The sequence below is a fragment of the Gopherus flavomarginatus genome, chromosome 1, assembly GCF_025201925.1.
Source record: "Gopherus flavomarginatus isolate rGopFla2 chromosome 1, rGopFla2.mat.asm, whole genome shotgun sequence".
NCBI lineage: Eukaryota > Metazoa > Chordata > Testudines > Testudinidae > Gopherus > Gopherus flavomarginatus.
In genome coordinates, this window is record NC_066617.1 from 249,889,291 (window position 1) to 249,910,782 (window position 21,492).

General features: G+C 45.7%; 1 protein-coding gene across 5 annotated transcripts in view; it reads right to left on the reverse strand.

Annotated features, from left to right (window-relative positions):
- CRACDL (CRACD like) overlaps positions 1–21,492 on the reverse strand; it is a 103,869-nt gene that overhangs the window by 36,676 nt on the left and 45,701 nt on the right. For 4 of the 5 annotated variants that reach the window (XM_050931635.1, XM_050931624.1, XM_050931656.1 and 1 more), the window contains 6 exons: positions 20,000–20,066; positions 11,118–11,194; positions 9,567–9,735; positions 4,511–4,646; positions 3,643–3,807; positions 2,890–2,958 (listed from right to left, as the gene is read on the reverse strand). In XM_050931635.1, the coding sequence (XP_050787592.1) occupies positions 2,890–2,958; positions 3,643–3,807; positions 4,511–4,646; positions 9,567–9,735; positions 11,118–11,184 (606 nt within the window). In that variant the 5' untranslated portion in view covers positions 11,185–11,194; positions 20,000–20,066. The remainder of the gene's footprint in view (positions 1–2,889; positions 2,959–3,642; positions 3,808–4,510; positions 4,647–9,566; positions 9,736–11,117; positions 11,195–19,999; positions 20,067–21,492) is intronic. The other variant, XM_050931664.1, reaches the window with a different exon arrangement.

Consider the following 21,492-nt stretch of genomic DNA (forward strand, 5'->3'; position numbering starts at 1 on the left):
AATCTGTGAAGTTTTTAACCACAAACAGAATATTTCATTCCTCCCCAGCCCACCACAAAATAAAAGATCATGGCTTGCTCGCAGCCTGGAACTTCCAACTAGTACAACAATCTATCCAGAAATAATACTCTTGGTATCTTTAGGATATGGTACTTTCCTGCCAGAGGAGTTCAACTTTTCAGCCTTCCATGAATGTAATGTGTAAATCCCAAGGTTTATGCATAATTCTCAATTCCCACTCAGGTATGAAATTAGGATCTTACAAAATGAATTTTTAAAAGTGATTTTTCTCTTTCAATAATTAAATTCTTCAAAATAAGAAAAAAAAAGGGATATTGCCAAGGTATCAACCATAACTTTAAAATGAACTCTTATCACTGTTTATAGTAGTCCTGTGGCAGCTTGAAACTCAAATATATTCCCTTATTGCAGTTTTCCCCTTCATTGTGCTTTGTGCTGCTATCCAAGTACCGTGGGCTGCTGACAGACATAGATATTTTCTCTCAAATAAGAGCTGTGAAATATTTATTTTGCTTATGGAGAAAAATCAACATTTGTATCCAATGTGCCAAAAAAACACTTCATGCACTGCAGTCAAACAGGTATTCTTTTGTATATAAAAGATCTGTTCCTGCTCCTATTGAAATCAATGGAAAAACTCCCAAAGACTTCAATGAAAGCTAGATCTCCAATCAAGCTATATTAAAAAAAAAAAAAAAGGGGGAGGGATAACTCAATCATGCCAGCTAAGGGATGTTTTAACTAATTTGGACTGAAGTTTTCTCTGTGATATCTGCAATTTGCTGTTCAAACATGACTAATGTGTAACAATGATACATGGGTACATTACACATTAGTACCTTATGGTGAATACATTGACATTTCAGCTCCTTGACAAAGGCACAGCACTTGCTTGCCTGAAGGACTGACATGAATGCCCGATGCCCACCCTCCCCACCCCTTTCTCCTCCATCACTTGGAGACCAGACTTTAGGTAATACTAACACTGATCATTAGATTAGAAAACTAAAGAACACAGTTTCTGTTGCTTCACTTAAAATACAGCATTCGAATTGAGTTTCAGATGTATATTTGCTGCAGAGATTGTACGTCAGGTTATGGCTGGCCTTGTGCGTGTGTACAAGAGGGGGAGAAGACTGAGAAAGCCCTTCCAAAGCAGTGCACCCTGGTAGGGGACAACCATCATTCAGCTAGCCGCACCAGTGAAAACAGGGTACGTGGCCATTGCAGGGGAGCCAGCCCCAGAGGGGGAGTATCCAGTGGAGGTAAGGCCACGACACCATCTTCCTCCTTCAAACCAACAAAGCTGTGCTGTTGCGGATGGGGAGAGGACGACTCTGGCTACATCTTTTCCAAGATGTAGCAGGTCGTGCTGCCCAGCATGTGCCCTCCCATAGCCCAGGAGGGAGGTCTTGCACTGTCACCTGGGCGATGTGTTCCCTCCCGTCTCCTAAAGGAGCCCAATCTCTTAGAAGCTGTAGCTAAAGCCTGCACTGGCAGGAATGCATTTGCACCGTGCCGCTTTCTGGATATATCCTGAATTGGCAAAAACACATTTACAAAGAATTTACACCTGTTTTCAAAAAAAAAAAAGTGTTATTTCCTTTTTTTCTAAAATGGATTAAAATTTCACTTTTCTCAGTAAAAAGGAGCATTTCAAATAGCTTTATGTGGAATATTTAGTGAAGAGGAAAAGCTGCCAGCAGTCTGTGTCATCTCAATGGGATTTAAAAGTATATTTTGCATGATTATCACATAACTGCCAATTTAGAACTGGCCAGGTTTTTTATTTTTCCTTTGCAATTCCCTCCCCCAATCTCAAAAATGCTCCTTACTTTACCCCCCGCATTGCATCTACCATAATGCAGCTGAGGAGGACTAATTGAGACTCTTCAGAACCTGTCAAAAACTACTTTTCAATCAACCAGAATGATTTACTGATGATTGAAGAAAGGTATCTATTCACTTCTCCTCAAGGACTGCAGATGTCGTCACAGAAGAATTCCCAGCTCATGCTATGTCAGGTAGAGAGATACCAACTAAAGACTGAACCCAGGTCTCCCAAGTAGCAAGGCTAATCACTATTACCAGGCCAAGTGTTACTACACCAATGTAAGAGGATGGGGTGGTTTGTAGTCAAAGCAGGGAACTGGGACTCAGATGATCTGGGTTTTATTCGTGGTTGTGCAACAGACTTCCTCTGTTTGGGCACCTCACATAGCTCTCTTTGCCTCAGTTTCCTCATCTGTAAAATGAGGATAATGATACCAGTCTCACAGGCTAAGTTTTCTATGTGTTTGGCAGCTAATTCATTTATGTTTGTAAAGTGCTTTGAGATTATGAGATGGGTGATATACCAGAAGGGGTCTTTAATTATTAATTATCATCACCACCACCACCACCATTATCCCTTAGGATTACAGCATGCGGAATTCTTTCAAAACAAATAGTCTTCACAACATACAAGATCTTTAAGCATAAAAAGGGGAAAGCCACTGTCTAATTCATGCCCATGAGTCACTAATAAATCCTGACCATGAACTAACTCCGTAGATTAGGGCAGTCGGGAATTTTGTTAAATCCTCTGCAGAATTCCTGAATTTTAGGTGTTCAAATGCACTTGTCTGTTCTCTTTTTGACTTTTTATCATTATCATCAAGAATTATTTGGCATTAGAGAATTCTGTTGATAAAGAATTGTAACTTTTATGTTAGCAGGACAAGCATTAAAAAAAGCAAACAGCTATAACATATACAAAAGGTTGTTCTTGCAGCAAACAGACCACAAAGTAACATATTCATGCCTTAAATTTCCTTAAAAGACTAATATATATGTTGCTTGCTTCTTAATATATTTGGTGGAAGTTACCTGTTCTTCTTCTTCACTGCCTGTTCCAGCTAAACTCAAAGAGCTAGGGTGCTTGTGAGAGTCAGAGAACTGTGGGATGGAATGAGGAAGAGATTCAGTAAAAGAAGACAAATGAGATGGTTACTAACAGAAAACATCTACACATAGTGTACACACACAAACACACACACACTAAGCTACAGTCTAGTGCTGCTACCAAGTTCTAAGAATTAGAGAGGACCTTGCAAACATAAGACATAAGAGACGCAGGAAAAGAATGAAGGCTTCATTAAATACTGCATAGCAAAATTACATTTTAAAAATAATTACAAATTCTTGAAAGTTTCTTTTTCCCAGGCTGGAGTACACAGTGTTAAGAGTGAGAGAGCTCTGCTTTTATTGACTGATTCCGAAGAGACTACTGATTTTTCAGCTATTTTTTATTTTCCAGCTGTTTGGTAATCTCTCTTTCTCTGGATTGCTACAGTGGCTGGCTACAATAACCCAATACACATAACTGGTACATAACCACAATCAAAATCGAAGAGGGACACAAATATTCCTCCAGGAGTTACTGCAGCTGACAATCTATCACCAATATGGTTTTATGCATAGATGTTTGAAGAAGTCCAACCAGTTCTGATGAAGAGAGATCAGACTTGATGAAGGACAGCAAACTAAGTATTTATCCTGCCCTTTCACACAAAAAGGATGCTCAAATAGAAAAGTCTGGTCCAGTAAGTGTTGACATTGTCAATATCACAATCTACTCACACTTGCTGCTGTGCTAGAACTTAGAATTTCATGTAGCAAAGATATTTCTGGAGGACTCCTGGGTAACCCATCATCTTCAGAACTAGTCCCAGCATCATCTATCCGCTTTGCATGAATGCCAAATGGAGGAGGAGGCCCCAGTTTCATGCTATGTTGAAGTTTTAACTGCAATATGACATGGAAATACATTTTGAATGTTTTTTTCCACATTATCTGACTCTGTCCACTGCATTGATTTATTTTGATTTTAACTCTACACAACAAGAGACAACTTAATGAGCCAGAGCATAGAGCACCTCCATTTCAGGTTCTCCCTGGGTACCAAACAGCTCATATACCGTATCACTCTAATTTAGATTGAATCAAGACATAGTAATGTTGTTGGATTAACAAATTATGCACTAACGCAGGGTTTCTCAAAGTTCACTGCACCGCGACCCCCTTCTGACAACAAAAATTACTTCACGACCCCAGGAAGGGGGACCGAACCGTGAGCTCACCCAAGCCCCACTGCCCCGCGGGGGTGGAGGACAAAGTCCGAGCCCCACCGCTCTGGGCTGGGGGGCCAAAGCTGAAGCTCAAGGGCTTCGGCCCCTAGTCAGGGGGCCTGTAACCTGAGACCTGCTGCCCAGGGCTGAAGCCTTCGGGCTTTGGCTTCGGCCATGGGCAGTGGGGCTCGGACTTCAGCCCTGGACCCCAGCAAGTCTAAGCCAGCCCGGGTGACCTTGACCCACAGTTTGAGAACCACTGCCCTAATGTAATTATTGTTATTTGGCAGAAACCAAACGTTCAGTTACAGACAATTCTAAAAAGTAAAGTTTGAAAAAAACCTCAATTTCTAATATTTTAAAAGAAAGTCTTGTGTTACCTGCAACGCTCTAATCCGATCAGAAACGTTTTCCTGAGAAAACACTCGTACGGGCCTCGAAGGCTCTTGCACAGGCTCAGGAATGAAAATGCTGTCATGTGATAACGCTCTGCTTCCCATAATACCCGTGTGGGTCCTAGGATAATATAATAAGCTAGTGAACATATATACGCTTGATTTTTTAGTCCTTTTACTAGATACTTAATTCTTAGATTGACTAAAAAGGATCTTGTAAATGGAGATATCAGATGAATGTTGCATATCATTCGTTATGCCTGACATTCTAAATTTCTGATTGAAAACAATGATCACAACATTCAGATAAACCTGTGTAGTAGCTTAAAAAGAAAACAACTTAAAAGCAGTGACATCCGTAATGCTGATAAAACAGACTACTAAAATCCTGGACGTGAAACCCTATAGAATGTAATAGATAATTATAATGTCTATAGTGGGTTTTTCTTTAAGAATCCTACATTTTATAAAGAATTATATCCCTTCTATAGAATTATATAGGATTCCGAACAAAAGGAAAAAAAACACTATGGAAAGATATTGTCCTCTATTACATTTTAAGTGTTTTTAGAATAGCCTCTACAGAACCCTCCTAGTTTCTTCTCTATTAAAACTATAAGGCAATAATTTTCACACATATCTGTGTGCACTGCTTATTCCCTTTTGCACTCCTGAGTCCTGATAAGGTTCTCCATGTACAGATTGCCCCTCCTCCAGCCTGTACTAACATCTTCACTGATCTGTTTCCTTCTGGGGAAAGCCATGGCATGGGGGGCAGGAGAGAAAAGAGGGGAATCCTGGTGACACAACTCCAGTAGAGTTGGGGAGGGGAGGGCTGCCACACTGGCTATATAGGACATGTTTCTAGACTCCCATGGATCCCCTAGGATCTGCTAGGATAGACTCACCTGTGCAGAACCAATTGCAACACTGGAACCTATGAATGCAATGCTGCTAGTCTCAGTGGAACTTGTGAACTACAGTTTTCATGGACACTGCTTGTGGGCTTGTAGAGGAGATGAGAGAATTCTTTTCTCTTAATGTAGGGACCCTTAATAGTCGCATTTTACTTCAGATTTTTGAGGGCAATAGCAAGTAATTGCTTCTACAAAAGTTGCAAAGGGTGAATCAAATGCCTTGTTTCTTCCAGAGAACCGCAGGGCAGTTCCATGGGTCTCACAGGTAAAGGCTCTGTCCTGGTAAGTTTCATTGCATGGCAGGGCAATAGAACTGGCTGCAGGGGCGGCTCTAGACATTTTGCCGCCCGAGCACGGCGGCATGCCGCGGGGGGCGCTCTGCCAATCACCGGTCCCGCAGCTCCGGGAGACCTCCCGCAGGCGTGCCTGCGGAGGGTCCGCTGGTCCCGCAGCTCTACCGAAGCCGCGGGACCAGCGGACCCTCTGTAGGCATACCGCCAAAGGCTGCCTGCCTGCCGCCCTCTGGGCGACTGGCAGAGCACCCCCCCGTGGCATGCTGCCCCAAGCACGTGCTTGGCGTGCTGGGGCCTGGAGCTGCCCCTGACTGGCTGACTGGTAACCCTGCCAATAATATCCAAAATACTGGCATTTGTGTACCTGCCTCTGTTTAACTGATGGTGTTATTATTCATTTGTACTACCACAGTGCCTAGAGATCTGAAATGTGCGCATGCTGATTTGCTTCTTTCCCCCTCTTTCTTTTTAAATAAAGCAAACAAAAGAATATAGCAAATCTTAATGTGACATTTTGGGACTCTCACAGCTATTAGTTTCTCTATGGCATTGGAATCTTGGCGATTATAAAAAAAACACTACTACCAGTAAATAAAAAAAACCAGAACAAAATTGTGTAGCCCCGAAACTAAGATACAGCCAGAGGGACATAAGGGAACACAAATATGAACGAAGAGTGAAATTTTCCTTGCAGTAGTAGCTATAAATATATTAGATAAAACAACAGGTGGAAAGAGATTATCTGTATCCGAGCTGCAGAAGGAAGGAAAACCTACTGCATGTGCCCAATACATTAAAGACACAACAAGAACAGTTTGTCTAAGTGAAAATGTGATCCCTGTAATGCAGCCAAGGTCAGAGAGAAATCTATAGCAATTTGCTAAGTAAGTGCCAGTTAGGGGCATTACAGCTCCTTTATGCACCTATATTTTACAAGACTAAAACAACAACTAGAGAAGCAATGTTGTATGCAGGGCCGGCTTTAGGCCGATTCGACCGATTCCGGGGAATTGGGCCCCGCGCCTAAGAGGGCCCTGTGCCTTAGGCACCGTTTTAATTTTTTTTTTAACTTACCCTGGTCCCCGGGTGTGGTCTGCTCCGGGGTCTTCCATGGTCCCGCTCCTTTGAGCGAAGAGCCGGCGGGAGCGTGGCGCGGCCCCGCTCTCCCAGCTAGAGCTCCAGACGGGGCGGCGGGGCTTGCCGCGCTCTGGCCGGGGCTCCAGCTGGGAGAGCACGGTGGCGGGGCTTTGCCGCTCTCTGGCCGGGGCTCCAGCCGGGAGAGCAGGGCGGCGTGGCTTTGCCGCGCTCTGGCCGGTGCTCCAGCTGGGAGAGCATGGTGGTGGGGCTTTGCCGCTCTCCAGCTGGGAGAGCGAGGCCGCGGGGCTTGCCACGCTCCAGCCGGAGTGCGGCAAGCCTGGCGGCTCCGGCTGGAGCGCAGCAAGCCCCGCAACCCCGGCTGAAGCTCCGGCCAGAGCGTGGCAAGCCCCGTGACCCCGGCTGGAGCTCTGGGCCCTTTAAATAGCCCCCAGAGCCATGAGGCAGTGAGGGGCTCTGGGGGTTATTTAAAGGGCCCGGGGCTCCAGCTGCCTTTGCCACTCCGGTCCTTTAAATAGCTGCCGGAGCCCCGCCTCTCCCATACATTCCCCAGCGCTCCCGCAGCTATTTAAAAGGTCCGGGGCGGGGTAGAAGGGGGTTTGGGGGCTATTTAAAGGGCTGGGGTTCCAGCTGCCTCTACTGCACCCCCTGACCTGCCCACACCAGTCCGGCCCCCTCTGCCTGCAGCCAGCTCTGCACCCCCTGCCCACAGCCAGCCCCTGCCAACCCCCCTGTCCTGTCTCCAGCCAACCCCTGCCACACACCCCTGCAGCCCTGCCCAAAGCCAGCCAGCCCCACACACACTGCTGCCCACACCAGCCCTGCACACTCTACCCAGCCCGCACCCTCTGCCCTGTCTCCAGTCAACCCCTGCTGCACCTCACTGCCTGAAGCCAGCCAGTTCCACACTTCGCTGTCTCCAGACCTGCAAACCCCTGTTGCACCCCCCTGCGGCCCTGCCTGAAGCCAGCCTACCCCACAGCCCCTGTCTCCAACCAGCCCCACACTCCTTGCCCTGCCTGCAGCCAGACCCGACCTCCAGTCAGCCTCATGTCCACTGCTGCCCTGCAGTTTCCAGGGCAGTAACCCTGCACACCTGCTTCAAAGAGGGGGGCAGGGAGCAGCTGGGACCCACACATGTGAAATGGCGGTCATTAATAGCCAATCAACAGCATATATGATGCAATGTATATAATATATAATTTTATTATTCATATAGTTATGGAAAGTAAATAATACATGAAAGAAATGAAAAGCTTTTTTTTCCACTTTTTTTTTTAAGTCATCCCTGCCAGGGCCCCGCCGAAAATGTTTGAATTGGGCCCCACACTTCCTAAAGCCGGCCCTGGTTGTATGAGCACATGTTATCCTTATTTTCTAATTGCTCCATCTTCGCTCTGGACATGTAAACCTTCTAGATGGGAACTGGAGGTTTACAAATGTCCCAAAAAATTGTGTGAGAGAGAATTCATTTTCCTTTCTTTCAGAGTATTTTATTGCCTTTGTTTTTATACAAAAAAGAATAAAAAACAACAATGTAACAAAAACAGGGCTTGTGAATGAGGTCAGAGAGCTATACACACATTGCAACATGATAAGGCTGAGTTACAGAGCAGGTAAGGAAGGTCTGACCATTACTGTTCTTAAGGATTCTTGTTGAGCAAGAATGCAACAACTCTGTTGTACCTACTGCTGCCAGTTTAGATGCTTTGGGGTAACACCCAGGCCTTCACATTAAAGACCAAGCAGGAGTAATGTTACTACTGCCAATACTACGAAACAAGAATTATTTTATTAAAAGATTATTTGGTTGTGTGGCGCTGCCTAGTGGCAATACTGTCTAATGTCACCTTAATGGACAGTACGTTTTGGAAGGTTTGATCTTCAGCACCTATCCACACTTGCAAAAACAGCATCTCTTTTCCTCTGCTATGTAATCTCTGGAATAACCAGAATCTTGTTCATGAGGAAATACTGTCCATTAGAACAAAAACTTACTTTCTGAGCAGCCAACCCTACTCAAGGCAGTGCATTGCAATGAATAATGGGCCTTTCCCTCTGTCTGTCTATTAAATCAAATGTTTTAATTTTATACCATATGCCTCATATGGTTTAAATGCTGCAGATTAAAAATTAGGGAAAACTTTTCAGAAGGGCCTAAGTGATTTAGGAGTCTATGTCTCATTTTCAAAACGGACTTTGGGTCAGATTTTCAACAACATTTACATTCCTAAAGATGCAGAAAGGAGCTCCAGTGAGATTTTCAGAAGTGCTCAGGCATATTAGGCACCTAGCTCTCATTAGTTTCAATGGCATTTAGATGCCTAACCTGTTTAGACACTTTTGAAAATTCCACTAGGTGACTATCTCTATACTGAAGAACACAAATACCTTTGCAAATCTGTTCCATAGGAGCTGAAATTCCATTGACTTTCAATGAGATTGAAGTACCTAAATTCCTAAGAGTCAGTTTTGAAAATGGGACTTAGGCACTTTTGAAAACTTTATAATTAAGTTTAGTTCTCCTCAGATGAGATATTAGTAACTGTTGTACCTTGATCACATTTACTTGCAATTTCCCCACTACAATCAGTGTTTTCCTAAAGAAAGTGAGATGCCTGAGAATATGGCTTTTTGAGTAACAATTGGAGGTAAGCACTTGGATATTTAATCCATAAACATCATTCTGTCTTTTGGAAAAGCAATTCCTTGTTTGTGAATAAAAGTAAGACTTACTCAAGTTCATCTTCAGAATCACAGTCAATGTGCATAGACTCTGGGACTGTGACATCACTAGCTGACTGGCATGGTTTCAGAGTGATGCTTCCTGAAGATGGTAAGGTTTCTTTCCTTTTCCTTTTCCCAAAGAACTTTTTGAAAGATTTGAACTTTGACTTTTTCTTTCCTAAATAAGGAAATATTAAAGAGAGTCCATATGACAGTTTTAAAATTCTAAGAAAAAAGTCATAATTTTCTATGAAATTCCATTGGATTTCTTCATAAGAAGTTTTTATTGGAAGAAGCAACCTGGCCCCCTGTGGGGTTTTTGTTTGTTTGTTTTGTTTTTGTATTAAGAGGTCTCTCAAGTCTAAATTGATTGCAAGGTATTATTATTAATTATTATTATTAGCTGGCAGAATGCGTTGTGATGCCTATGGCACATTAGAAATAACCTATAATACAGTAAATAGGATCTTTTCTAATACTGTTTCTACCTGCCTTTTCAGATAAGATTTAATAGAATTAGACCATGAAGAAAAACCACTGTGTTAACTGACTGGGATGCAGAGATGAAATTACAGTTTGGAAACTCAGTGTTGTAATTTAGCAAACTAAACAGTTAAGAGCTGGACAGTCTTGTTTCCAAATGGCAAAACTAATTTAAATGCAAAAATGTCACATTTAGGTGGAAAATGCAGTGTCAGCAGGCTAATGCTTTTAATAATATTAGTTTTATAACAAATCCAAAATATTTTAAATGGTAATTATGTAACTCATTGGTTCTCAGAATATTAAAATAGGAATCAAGCAATAAATCTTGAAATGTGCTGCTGTGCTGCTCAGAGGGGCAGGAGCTTAAATAGGGATAAATACAATTTTTTCGTGATAAAAATTAGTGTTTTACCCAAAGCAATCCAACAACAACAAAAACCCAAACATTCGCGGTGGTGTCTTGCAGGGACATCATGCAAACTAATATAGAATGGGCACACATTTTGAACAGCAGAGATTATAACAAAGTTACCAGAGATAAAGGGCCAAATATCAGACATGCTGCAAGTCCACTGAAGTGAAAAGAATTATGCCACTTACACAACATCTGAATTTCACTCTAAGAAAGTGTTTTAATTTAAGCATCTAAAAATGTCCCAAAATTATATATCAGAGAGTGCGCGTGAGCGCATTCCCTAAATAAATAGAATCACTTCTGTGAGAAGCCCAAATGGTCCTAAAACCAGGGGTGGCGCCAGGCACCAGAACATCAAGTGTGTGCCTGGGGCGGCAAGCCACAGGGGGCGCTCTGCCGGTAGCCGCAAGGCCGGCAGGCAGGTTGCCTTCGGCGGCATGCTTGCGGAGGGTCCGCTGGTCCCGCAGCTTCAGTGGACCTCCTGCAGGTGTGCTGCCGAATCCGAGGGACCGGGGACCTCTCGCAGGCAAGCCGCCGAAGGCAGCCTGCCTGCCATGCTTGGGGTGGCAAAATACCTAGAGCCGCCCCTGACTGAAACTCAAGAATTCTTAACAGTAAATGAATACTTTTCATATACACATGGAAAGAAAGCACTCTACCTGAATTGTCCTCACCACATCCTTCAGCCTCTCGTAATTTAGTATCCATTATCCTTGTGGAACTCATGTGATAGTCACTAATATAAGGGGGAAAAAAGGGTGTTTATTAATTTCAAAGAAAAGTTAGTTTACAATAATCAAATGACGATTTTAAACTGACACACCTAAGTATATACACCCAGAACGATAAAAATAAGTCATAGGGCAAAGTGCTTTAGGTAATATTGGAATGAATTCCATAGGATGTTGCAATTTCATAAGACAACCTCCAATCCTGCTCTCATTTCATTCTATGAGAGTTCTGTCACTGGCCTCAGTTGACAGAAAACGAGGTCCCAAACTTTCCATAGTGTGTGAACCATTTCTTCAGAAAATATCAGAGGGGTAGCCATGCGTCTGACGTCATGCGCCGTCACAGAATAACATGAATGTTTCGCCTGCCATATTCAGGATCTACATTCTACATCAACCAGGACAGCAAAATTCATTGAAAATAAAACCTTCGAGAATAATCTCAGATTTTTTTTAAATTGTCATTATTTAGCATAATTAATAATCAATAAAGGTAAACTGTGAGGAGACAGTGGGCTCAACACATGCAAATGAGGGAAGGGAGTGCCTCAGGTTAGTCAGCAAGTGCAGTAACTTGTCTGATTAAGGAATGCAGTGAAGCAGCAAGGCCAGGGGTCTTGTCCAAAGAGCCTATCTGCCCCTTCACATGGGGCAGGGGTGGAGGAAGAGGAAGAGAGACAGAACTATGAGGAAGCAGCATGGCCAACCCTGAGCACATGGGACCGGAACCTCCCCAAATCTCCTCAGCAGGCAGTCAGCAGCAGTGATGGAGCAGCTGGAGACAGGAGGAATCAGCCAGAGAAGTTCCTCCTGATGCCCAGTCCCACAGAGGATTCCCACACCCTGTCTACTCCCAATGAACCAACTGAGACAGGAGCTTTCCCACTCCCAGGTGCAGCCTATGCAAGGCCCAGCTCTCCCTAGGAGGCAGACAACATTTTAACTGATGTTAAGCATGTTGGATACCGGGGCCTCCTTCCAGGGAGTGGTCTAGGAAAGGCAGCAGCACAGGGTGCCACCTTCAGTACCTGCAGAGCCCTGCTGACATCACCAGCTGTTGACCTTGGGTGGCATTTATTAGGTTTCTGGGTTTTGGCTTGAGTGTATGTGCGGGTGGTGCCAGTGACTAAACCATACAGCAGAGACTAGCCTATATATATTGAACCATACATATATACATAGTATGGTTCAATCACTGGCACCACCCACACAAACATACATATACACACACACGAAAATACCCAATGGCTTGTGACAGATTAATGTGTATGGTATCTAATCAATTATTCATGTTATAGCTCTCCAGCTCTGAGGTGCCAGAAAAACCTCAGCCTCACCTTGTGTATTATAACGCTAAGGACAGGCATAGACCCAAATCAGTGCCTCCATAGCCTAACTCCAGACCCTATTTACACTCGGTAGTATCAATAGACAGTGTGAGATCTTTGGATCCTGCAGTCCCTGTATAAAATACAGATACTAAGGCTCAGATCCTCAGCTGGTGCAAACTGACATAGCTCCATTCACTTTGATTTACACGAGCTGAAGATCAGGCACATTATAGAGCCTAAACATCCTATACAGCAGTGTTTCCCAAACTTGGGACGCTGCTTGTGTAGGGAAAGCCCTTGGTGGGCTGGGCCGGTTTGTTTACCTGCCCCGTCCGCAAGTCCGGCCGATCGCGGCTCCCACTGGCCATAGTTCGCTGCTGCAGGCCAATGGGGGCTGCTGGAAGCAGCGGCCAGTAAGTCCCTTGGCGCACACTACTTCCAGCAGCCCCCACTGGCCTGCAGCAGCGAACCGCAGCCAGTGGGAGCCGCGATCGGCCGGACTTGCGGACGGGGCAGGTAAACAAACCGGCCCAGCCCACCAGGGGATTTCCCTGAACAAGCAGCGACCTCTGTTTAGGAAACACTGCTATAGAGTATAGACCACTCATTATCTGAATATTTGGAAGTCATTTTGTTACTAAAATTTTGGATGATAAACCAGTTTGGTAACAAATACTCTCATACATAGAGATGTTTATGACGAAGATGTTTAAAAGTTTCAGATTGGCATATTTAAAGTAGCATTTTCCAATCTACAAGTGAGCTAATTATCAAAGCTCAAACGTTAGGAATTTATCTCCTAGAGTGATCAGAAAAAAAAATTAGACTCACCAAAAAATGTCAGAAAGAGTCACTTTGAACGTTTATAAAAACTCATAAGGAAATTAATAGTACTACTTGTTAATTTTCAGAAAAATCATTCTGTACTAAAAAGGGAGCATTGCAAATCTGGGGCAGATACACAATATCATTTACACTCATCAAAGTATTAACCCCTGCTTTAAAAGTAAATCTCACTATTTTAAACTATAGGGGTCCCTATGATGCCTGCACACTAATGAACCAAATCTGAACACTGCATGCCAACACCCTAAAATTTAGCAAGGCTTTGATTTGGATTTCAAATCACCAAGGCGTGGGAATGTTCAGATGATAATCATTTGCAGTTTGGATTCAGCACCGGCATTTGATTTAGCTGTTACAGACCTATCACAACCATCTACATTCATCTGTATGAACAAACACAATGCTCAGTGGAGCAGAAGGTCAGTAGTTTCCCATTAAAATTATGTTATGAACACATACTATGTGACTAGGACAAGAAGGTGTATCCGTTTCTTGATGATTACATGTCACAAAGAAATTTGTGCCATTCAGTCTCACTCGTACTGGGGAAGGAGTTTTAGGTTGTGTAAGGAGGCGCCCTAGCTCCCTGCCGCGCCTGAGGGGGACGAGCCAGAACAGGCGCCTCAGTGGGTGGAGTCAGCACGGCCTGTCCCCGCCCCCCAGCAGTCAAGGGGCGGGACAGGAAGTATAAAAGCCCGGCCCCAGCACTCAGTTGGGTGCAGGCTGCTGGAGAGGACAGATGCTGGTGCCCGGGGTCCTGCCGGGCCGGACCGGACCTGCCCCGCGCCCACTACCCCGAGGAGTGCTGCCCGGACCTGCCCCGCACCCACTACCCAGAGGAACACTGCCCGGACCTGCCCCGCGCCCACTACCCAGAGGAGCGCTGGCCGGACCTGCCCCGCGCCCACTACCCAGAGGAGCGCTGGCTGGACTTGCCTCAGACCCGGTACCCGGAGGAACGTCGGCCTGACCTGCTGTGTGCCCGATACCCCGAGGAGTGGCCTGAGCTTCCCCACAACCGGTACCCGGAGGAGCCCATGGTCTGGGACCCCCCAGACGATGCCGGCAAGAACCAGGTACCCAGAGAGGGGGAGGTTGGAAGTAGCCTGGGGATAGCCGACCCTGGTTTGGCTCCGGAAGAGCCCGAACCCATGTCAGTGTGTTGCGGCCAGGATCCCCACTGACCGCAGCGGGTCTTGACCGCTGCTAGGGCCCCAGGCTGGAAGGCAGTGGAGTGGGAGGGCCTGCGTTCCCCCTGCCACCCGTAACCGGGTGGCAGACTCCCCCTCTTCCCGCCTATTGCCACTGTTCTGCCCTGACCCAAAGGGCCAGAGCTAATTAGACTTGTGTTTGGTGCTCCGCCCAGACCAAGGGCTGGGCCCCTTTGACTTGGCCACTGCTCTGCCCTGACCCAAAGGGCCAGAGCGAATTAGACTTGTGTTTGGTGCCCCGCCCGGACCAAGGGCTGGGCCCCTTTGACTTGGCCACTGCTCTGCCCTGACCCAAAGGGCCAGAGCGAATTAGACTTGTGTTTGGTGCCCTGCCCGAACCAAGGGCTGGGCCCCGTTGACTTTGCCACTGCTCTGCCCTGACCCAAAGGGCCAGAGCTAATTAGACTTGTGTTTGGTGCCCCGCCCGGGCTGATACTGTGTTTGCTCAGCCCCTGCTAGGGGCCTGAGCCTGAACTATTACTGCCCGGCCTGTCCAAGGGCCTGGGCTGATACTGTGTTTGCTCAGCCCCGCTAGAGGCCTGAGCCTGAACTATTGCTGCCTGCCCTGTCCAAGGGCTGGGGCTTATTGACTTTGAGAGCCCCGACCCCGGCTAGAGGGCCGGGGCTTTACCCTGTTTACAGACCCTGTACCCCGCTCAACACCTGCCGAGGGCTAAGCCTACCCGGACTGCAGCGCGTAAGGAGGCGCCCTGGCTCCCCGCCGCGCCTGAGGGGGACGAGCCCCAACACAACCGGCTTACAGTTGGCATTACTAAATAAGGATTTGTTTGCCTATTTATTTAGATAAATGAGCATTTGCATTTTCCTGCTGAACTGCAAAACAGGAATCACAAACAAACAGATGGATTGAAAATGAAAACTATGAATTAGCTGTTGGGTGGCATGTAATTTTGTCTAGTGAGTACAGTCTAGCAGAGAGTCAGGACTCCTGGAATCTATTCTCATTCAGTCACTGACTCTCTGTGGCAGTGGTTTTCAAACTGTGGGTTGCGACACAGTACTGGGTCGTGGAATGTAAGGCAGTGGGGTCACGGCAGCTCTGGTCAGCACCGCCGACCGGGCCGTTAAAAGTCCCGTCAGTGGTGCTGCCCATCTAAGGCAGGCTAGTCCTTACCTGTTCTGACACAGCGCTGCACCCTGGAAGCAGCCAGCAGCAGGTCCAGCTCCTTGGCGGGGGGGACACAGGGCTCCACGCGCTGCCCCCACCCCAAGCATCGACTCCACAATCTCATTGGCTGGTTCCTGGCCAACGAGAGCTGGTGGGGAGGCAATGCCTATGGGCAAGAGCTGCACGGAGCCACTTGCGCATCTCCGCCTTGGAGCTGGACCTGCTGCTGGCCAGTTCCGAGGCGCAGTGCAGTCTGCGGTGCCAGGACAGGCAGGAAGCCTGCCTTAGCACCACCGCTGCACTGCTGACCGGGAGCTGCCTGAGGTAAGCCTGTTCCTCAACCCCATGCTCCAATCCTCTGCCCCAGCCCTGAGCCTCCCCGAACCCAGAGCTCCTTCCTGCACTCCAAACCCTGCATCCCCAGCCCCACTCTAGAGCCTACACCCCCAGCCTAGAGCCCTGACCCCCTCCTGCACTCCAACCCCAACCCCCTGCCCCAGCCCTGAGCCCACCAAATCCAGAGCTCCCTCCTGTACCCCAAACCTCTCATCCCTGGCCCCACAGCCCTCACTCCCACACCTCAGCCCTCTTCCCCAATCCTGAACCCTCACCCCCTCACCCCAACCCCCTCATCCCCAGCTCCGTTGTGTCATGGGCATCAATAATTTTCTTCAACTGGGTCGCCAGAAAAAAGTTTGAAAACCACTGCTCTATGGGACTTTGGACAAGTTACTTAGAGAGCAGTTTTAAAGATCTGGTCCTAAGGTCTCAATTCTGAAAAACATTTAGGCCCACTGATGCCAGAATGGTGGTCCCACCTGTGCTCTGCCCCAACTCTGAGGCCCCACCCACCTACTCCCAGCGTGCCGCTCCAACTCTGGGCTGTCGGTGGCGGTGCACTTGGCCAGGTGGGGTGGAGCTCCTGCCTTCTGAGGGCCAGCTCCAGAGTCCAGCTTAACCCAAGCTCCCCGGGCAGCCGCATCCCCAAGCTGCCCTGCCTCCCCTGACTGCAGCACGGGCCTCTCCGCTTCCCCTCCCAGTGCCTCATGGGGTGTGATCAGGGGGAAAGGACAGGACTGAACCCTGGGAGGTTTGGAGGGGGGTGTGGGGCAGCAATGATCCCTGGACAGGGAGCAGTAAGGAGCCCCAGGGGATTAGGGCAGTAAGATGCCCAGGGGGCTGTAAGGAGGCCGGGGGGTGGGGTTGGGGGGCAGTAAATAGCCAAGAGGGTGGGAGGAGGTAAGGAGCCCACAGGGAGGTTGGAGGGGACAGTAAGGAGCCCTGGGGGGCACTGAGGACTGGGCTTTGGGGGGTACAGTGAGGAGCCCCACAGCAGAGCATATAGCTGCCTCTGGCAGTGGAGAGAGGGCAGAGCCTCTGGGGAAGAGGCTGAGTGGGGGCGGGAAATCAGGAGGACCGGGCCAGGGTCTGGGCGCCAGTAGCTCCCGCAATTCAAGGGAGCTTTTGACGCTTCGTAGCCTCCCCAAAGGAGGCTTATGTGCTGCTTATGTATCTTAATTGTCCGGTTAAGCCCTAATCCTAAGTTTTGTGCTGCACAGATGGACGGCTTAGCTTTCTAGTTTCCTGTTTCTTCAAGAATTTGGTTAAGTCTATCAGTAAGTGAAATCATACCATGGATCGAAGACTCAGCCAGAATCCATACATATCCATCAGGAATACCACGCACTACCTAAGCTGATCTCTATAAGATCCTGTTTTAGTTAGGGAAAGATTGATCACACCACTGACAGCTGTATTTCTTGAACATTTTTAAACACTTTATGTTGCACTTTTTCCCCAATGGAATGCTCCAGCTATTCAGTTAATCAATTTATTATAAAAGATTATGGGCCTAAAATATCACATGATAATATTGTAACATATTGCAATTTGACTTTTTCAGTACCAGACTTTTCCCAGAAGAGATGGCTTCTTCCTCTCTTGGTCCATCTTTCACACACCCCTTTTTACAGATTAAATGAGCTAAGATGTATGAATTAGACTTGGGGAGAAAAGGTGAAGGAAGAGAGAATACAAGAGATAATGTGGCAATGTGAGAGCTGTTAATTTTCCTCCCTTCCCAACAGTTGATATATTCAGATATTTTACAATTAGACAAAATAACATTTTACTGCTAGAGAACAACTTCAATATAAATAATTTTTAAAAAAGCATTATTAAAAATAACTTCAGTGGGCAGAGGATCTCGCCCTTAACCCTCAAAATACTGTGAAATACACTAAAACTTGTACCTTTAGATTACAGCCGTGTGTTAATGTGGGCTCAGGGTAGGCAAATGCAGGCACTCTTGGGGTATGGAGGAAGCCCAACAGCCAGGGGTCCCTAACTGCAAGTAGCTACAGCCACAGAAGCCACATCAGATCCAGGGGATAAGGACCTAACTGAGGGTCTCTTTATTCCTCTCCATAGATCTAATCCTGACATGAGGGATGCATGGGCCACGCTCCTCAAAGTCCCCTCCTTCAGTCATATGACTCAGGGAAGGTAAAAGCAGGAACGTTAGGAATGAAGCAAGGTCACCAATCCATAAAACATTTCACCTGCAGCAGAGCAGAAGCAGTACCACCCAGAGCAGGAGTTTCAGTATACCACTGAGGGGTTCCCTAGCCTTTTCCAGACCTAGACCTAACAGTAAGCCCCGAGCAGTCCCTTCCCCCAGTCATAGATGGGTAGGAAGGTAAAAGTGGAAACTCCTGGGAGGGAGCAAGCCCAGGAAGCCAGTAGAGCTTCCCTAGCAGCAGCAGGCGAAGCAACAGAACCTTCACGGGCCCCTGGACAGTGGTGATGTCCCACGGCCCAGGTCTTCTGGCATGCCAGACTTACTGTGGTGTCATGACTCAAATCCCAGGAGGCCGGGATTTGGAGCACATCAGATTCAAAAAAGCATATAACTATTTTTCACTTCCAGAACAACAAGCTAAACCCCCAAGTTTACCTCTGAAAACAGGGAGGATCATGATGGAGACATCACAATGGGTATTGGGAGGAGGCTGGAAGGTCACTTGAGGGGGAGGGGAAATCAGAAAAATGGAAGTATGTCAAGTGAATATCCTCTAGTGAAAAGCACACCCCAACTCCATATTCCCTCCTGCTGAAACCTTCTTCTAGTGACAAGTGCCTTCAAACTGACCTTCCCTTCCTAGCTGCCAAAGCCTTCTTCAACTTCCCCAGTGACAAGCAATTCCAAACCAACCCCTTCCTAATGACAAACGTCAGTGCCTCAGCCCTCCTGTTGATAAACTTTCCTGTACCTACTAAAGATAAAGCCCCCCTAACCCACATCTGCCAGTGATAAAACTCTTTTGCACACCCCTCACTATACTTCACAATATTAAGAAAAATGCCCCATTTTTAGGCTCCTGTGAAGTGAGTCAGAAGTTCCCCATCTTCTTCCCACCCCCAGTCTGGGACCTGGGCCTCCTGTTCAAGGAACCCAAGCAAGGATCCCTGCTGATATCGTGGTAGTGCCCAAGGACCTCAAAAATAATATGAGAAGGGCCCTGCGAAAAAGCAGATGAGGGATGTGGAATACATCTGGCTTCATATGCATCTCTTACAAGGACTTGTGCTAACATTTTAATATTTGTCATGACCAGTGTTTCAGCAACCACAGATCAAGACAGAAAAATAGCAACACCATGCACCCATTGCCTCTTCCATTTTCTTATGAGAGTTCTTAGTCAGATATGCTGGACATGGCTTCTTTGTTTAATTCTTTTATTTTGATTTGGCTGTGTATATTTTGCCTCAGTCACCAGACAACCTGAACTCTCATCCCTAGTGCATTTGTAATTATTTATTTCCAAAGAATGTGCAGACTCTCTGTGTAGAATCCTCAGAAAACCTAATGCTACAGCAGCAGTCAGCAGCTCATTCCATTCTCTATTACAAACACAACAAATTTCCACAGAGAGTGGAAGGGGAATCTGCTACTTCTCCCTCATATTTTCAAACCATGACAAAGACCATTCTTTTTGCTGTGAGTTCAAAAGGAAAGGAGAGAAACTCTTTATAAACATTCTTCCAGAGCCACCCATTAAAAAGTAAATTGAGGAAAAAAAGAGCACACTGTAACAAAGAATATATAGAGTCATACAGCTGAGGTCAGAAAGGACCACTATGATTGTGTAGTCTGACCTACAACACAGCCCATAGAATTGCACCCAGTGATTCCTGCAATGAAGGAAATTATTCTTTCCTACCATGTAACTGAAAGCTATTGAGCTCAATACTTTATGGTTAGAACAGAACATGTCTTGTAAAAGGTCATACCTTGTTCAAGGGACAGAGTTAGCTTCTACCCCCTCCAAACAAGATGCAAACGAAAGCACACCACTGCCTAAAAGACCATGGGGGAAAAGAGAGAGTTTACGAGGCATAGCAAAATAAACAGAAAATGTACTATACTCATGACATAACCCCTCCACCCGCCACATTATAAAATTTTCTTTTTACAAAGTTGCTGATTTAATAAAAGTTTTTTCATTTTTATTTAGGGTTGCCATGCCTCCAGGATTGGCCTGGAGTCTCCCGGAACTGGCATTCATCTCCAGGTGACTGTCGAAAGCAACCCAGGAGATTTTAATAGGATATTTTCAAATAATGACATTATGTCATGTTGGAAAAAAAATCTCCTGGAATAGCTTCGGTCAGAATTGGCAACCCTATTTTTATTTTATATAGTAGAAAACATAACGAGCTGTATGGCTATCTTATATGATAACAGGATAGCGTCTCTTTTCCTTTCTTGGAGCAAACACTGAATGATGAGGGCAGGGCTACTTTGTATAAAGTTTCAAGACCCCAGAAAGTTAGAATATTGCTATGGTACAGTTAGAGAAATAATTACACATTTTTCAGGTGTGCACCAGTCTTCTTCGCTGAAAGAAATGAACCATATATTTTGCTTTTAAAATGGCATTAAAATAGTATCTAATGTACATGAACAGTATTTTAGCTAAGAAACTTGTTCTACAAACAGTGCAGCCTTTTCATACATCAGCATGCTAAGATGACAGAGCTGAGTTTCAGGAAAGTATGGTAAACTTATTGCAACTATCCTTTAAAGTAGTAAAGAAAGAACGTAGCATGTCTTGGTTTAATTACAGAAGAATTACATCTAAACTCCACAGTGAGCAACTGCAATTATTCTTGAATTTAACATTTCTGAAACTATTTTACAAAAGCAATTGTTTAAAGACCTATTATTATGCAGAATGAGTGGAAAGTCAAATTGTTACTGCATCTCAATGGCTTTATTAAAGAACACACAAGACAGCATACATTGCTCTTCCCTTTAACTTTGAAACCAGGAATATATCATATTGTATATATACACACACATACTTTCTAGGTGAAAAAAAGAATAAAACTCTCTTGGAACCAAAGGATACCCTGCAGAATTGCACAATATTGTATATACAGTACTGCAAGTGGCATTAATTAAGATGGTTTAGAGCTTGATCCTCTGAAATGTTGAGATCATTGGGAATTTACACTGCATGGCACTTTGCAGGAAATGCTTTGTACTGCACAGGATCAGGCCCTTAGTGAGTTTTAGCTGCTATTAACAAAGTTCAGTGGACCAAATTAGCCAATAAAGTCACAGGAATTGCACCTGCATACAGCAGGTTTGAAACCAGCCTATTATTCATAATATTCTGCACATTTTCATCAATTCTGAGCCCTTCCATGTTGCACTGACTATTTGCTTCCTACTACATAACGTGTGAGCCAATCAGTGATTTTGTTAAGCTCCATTAGGA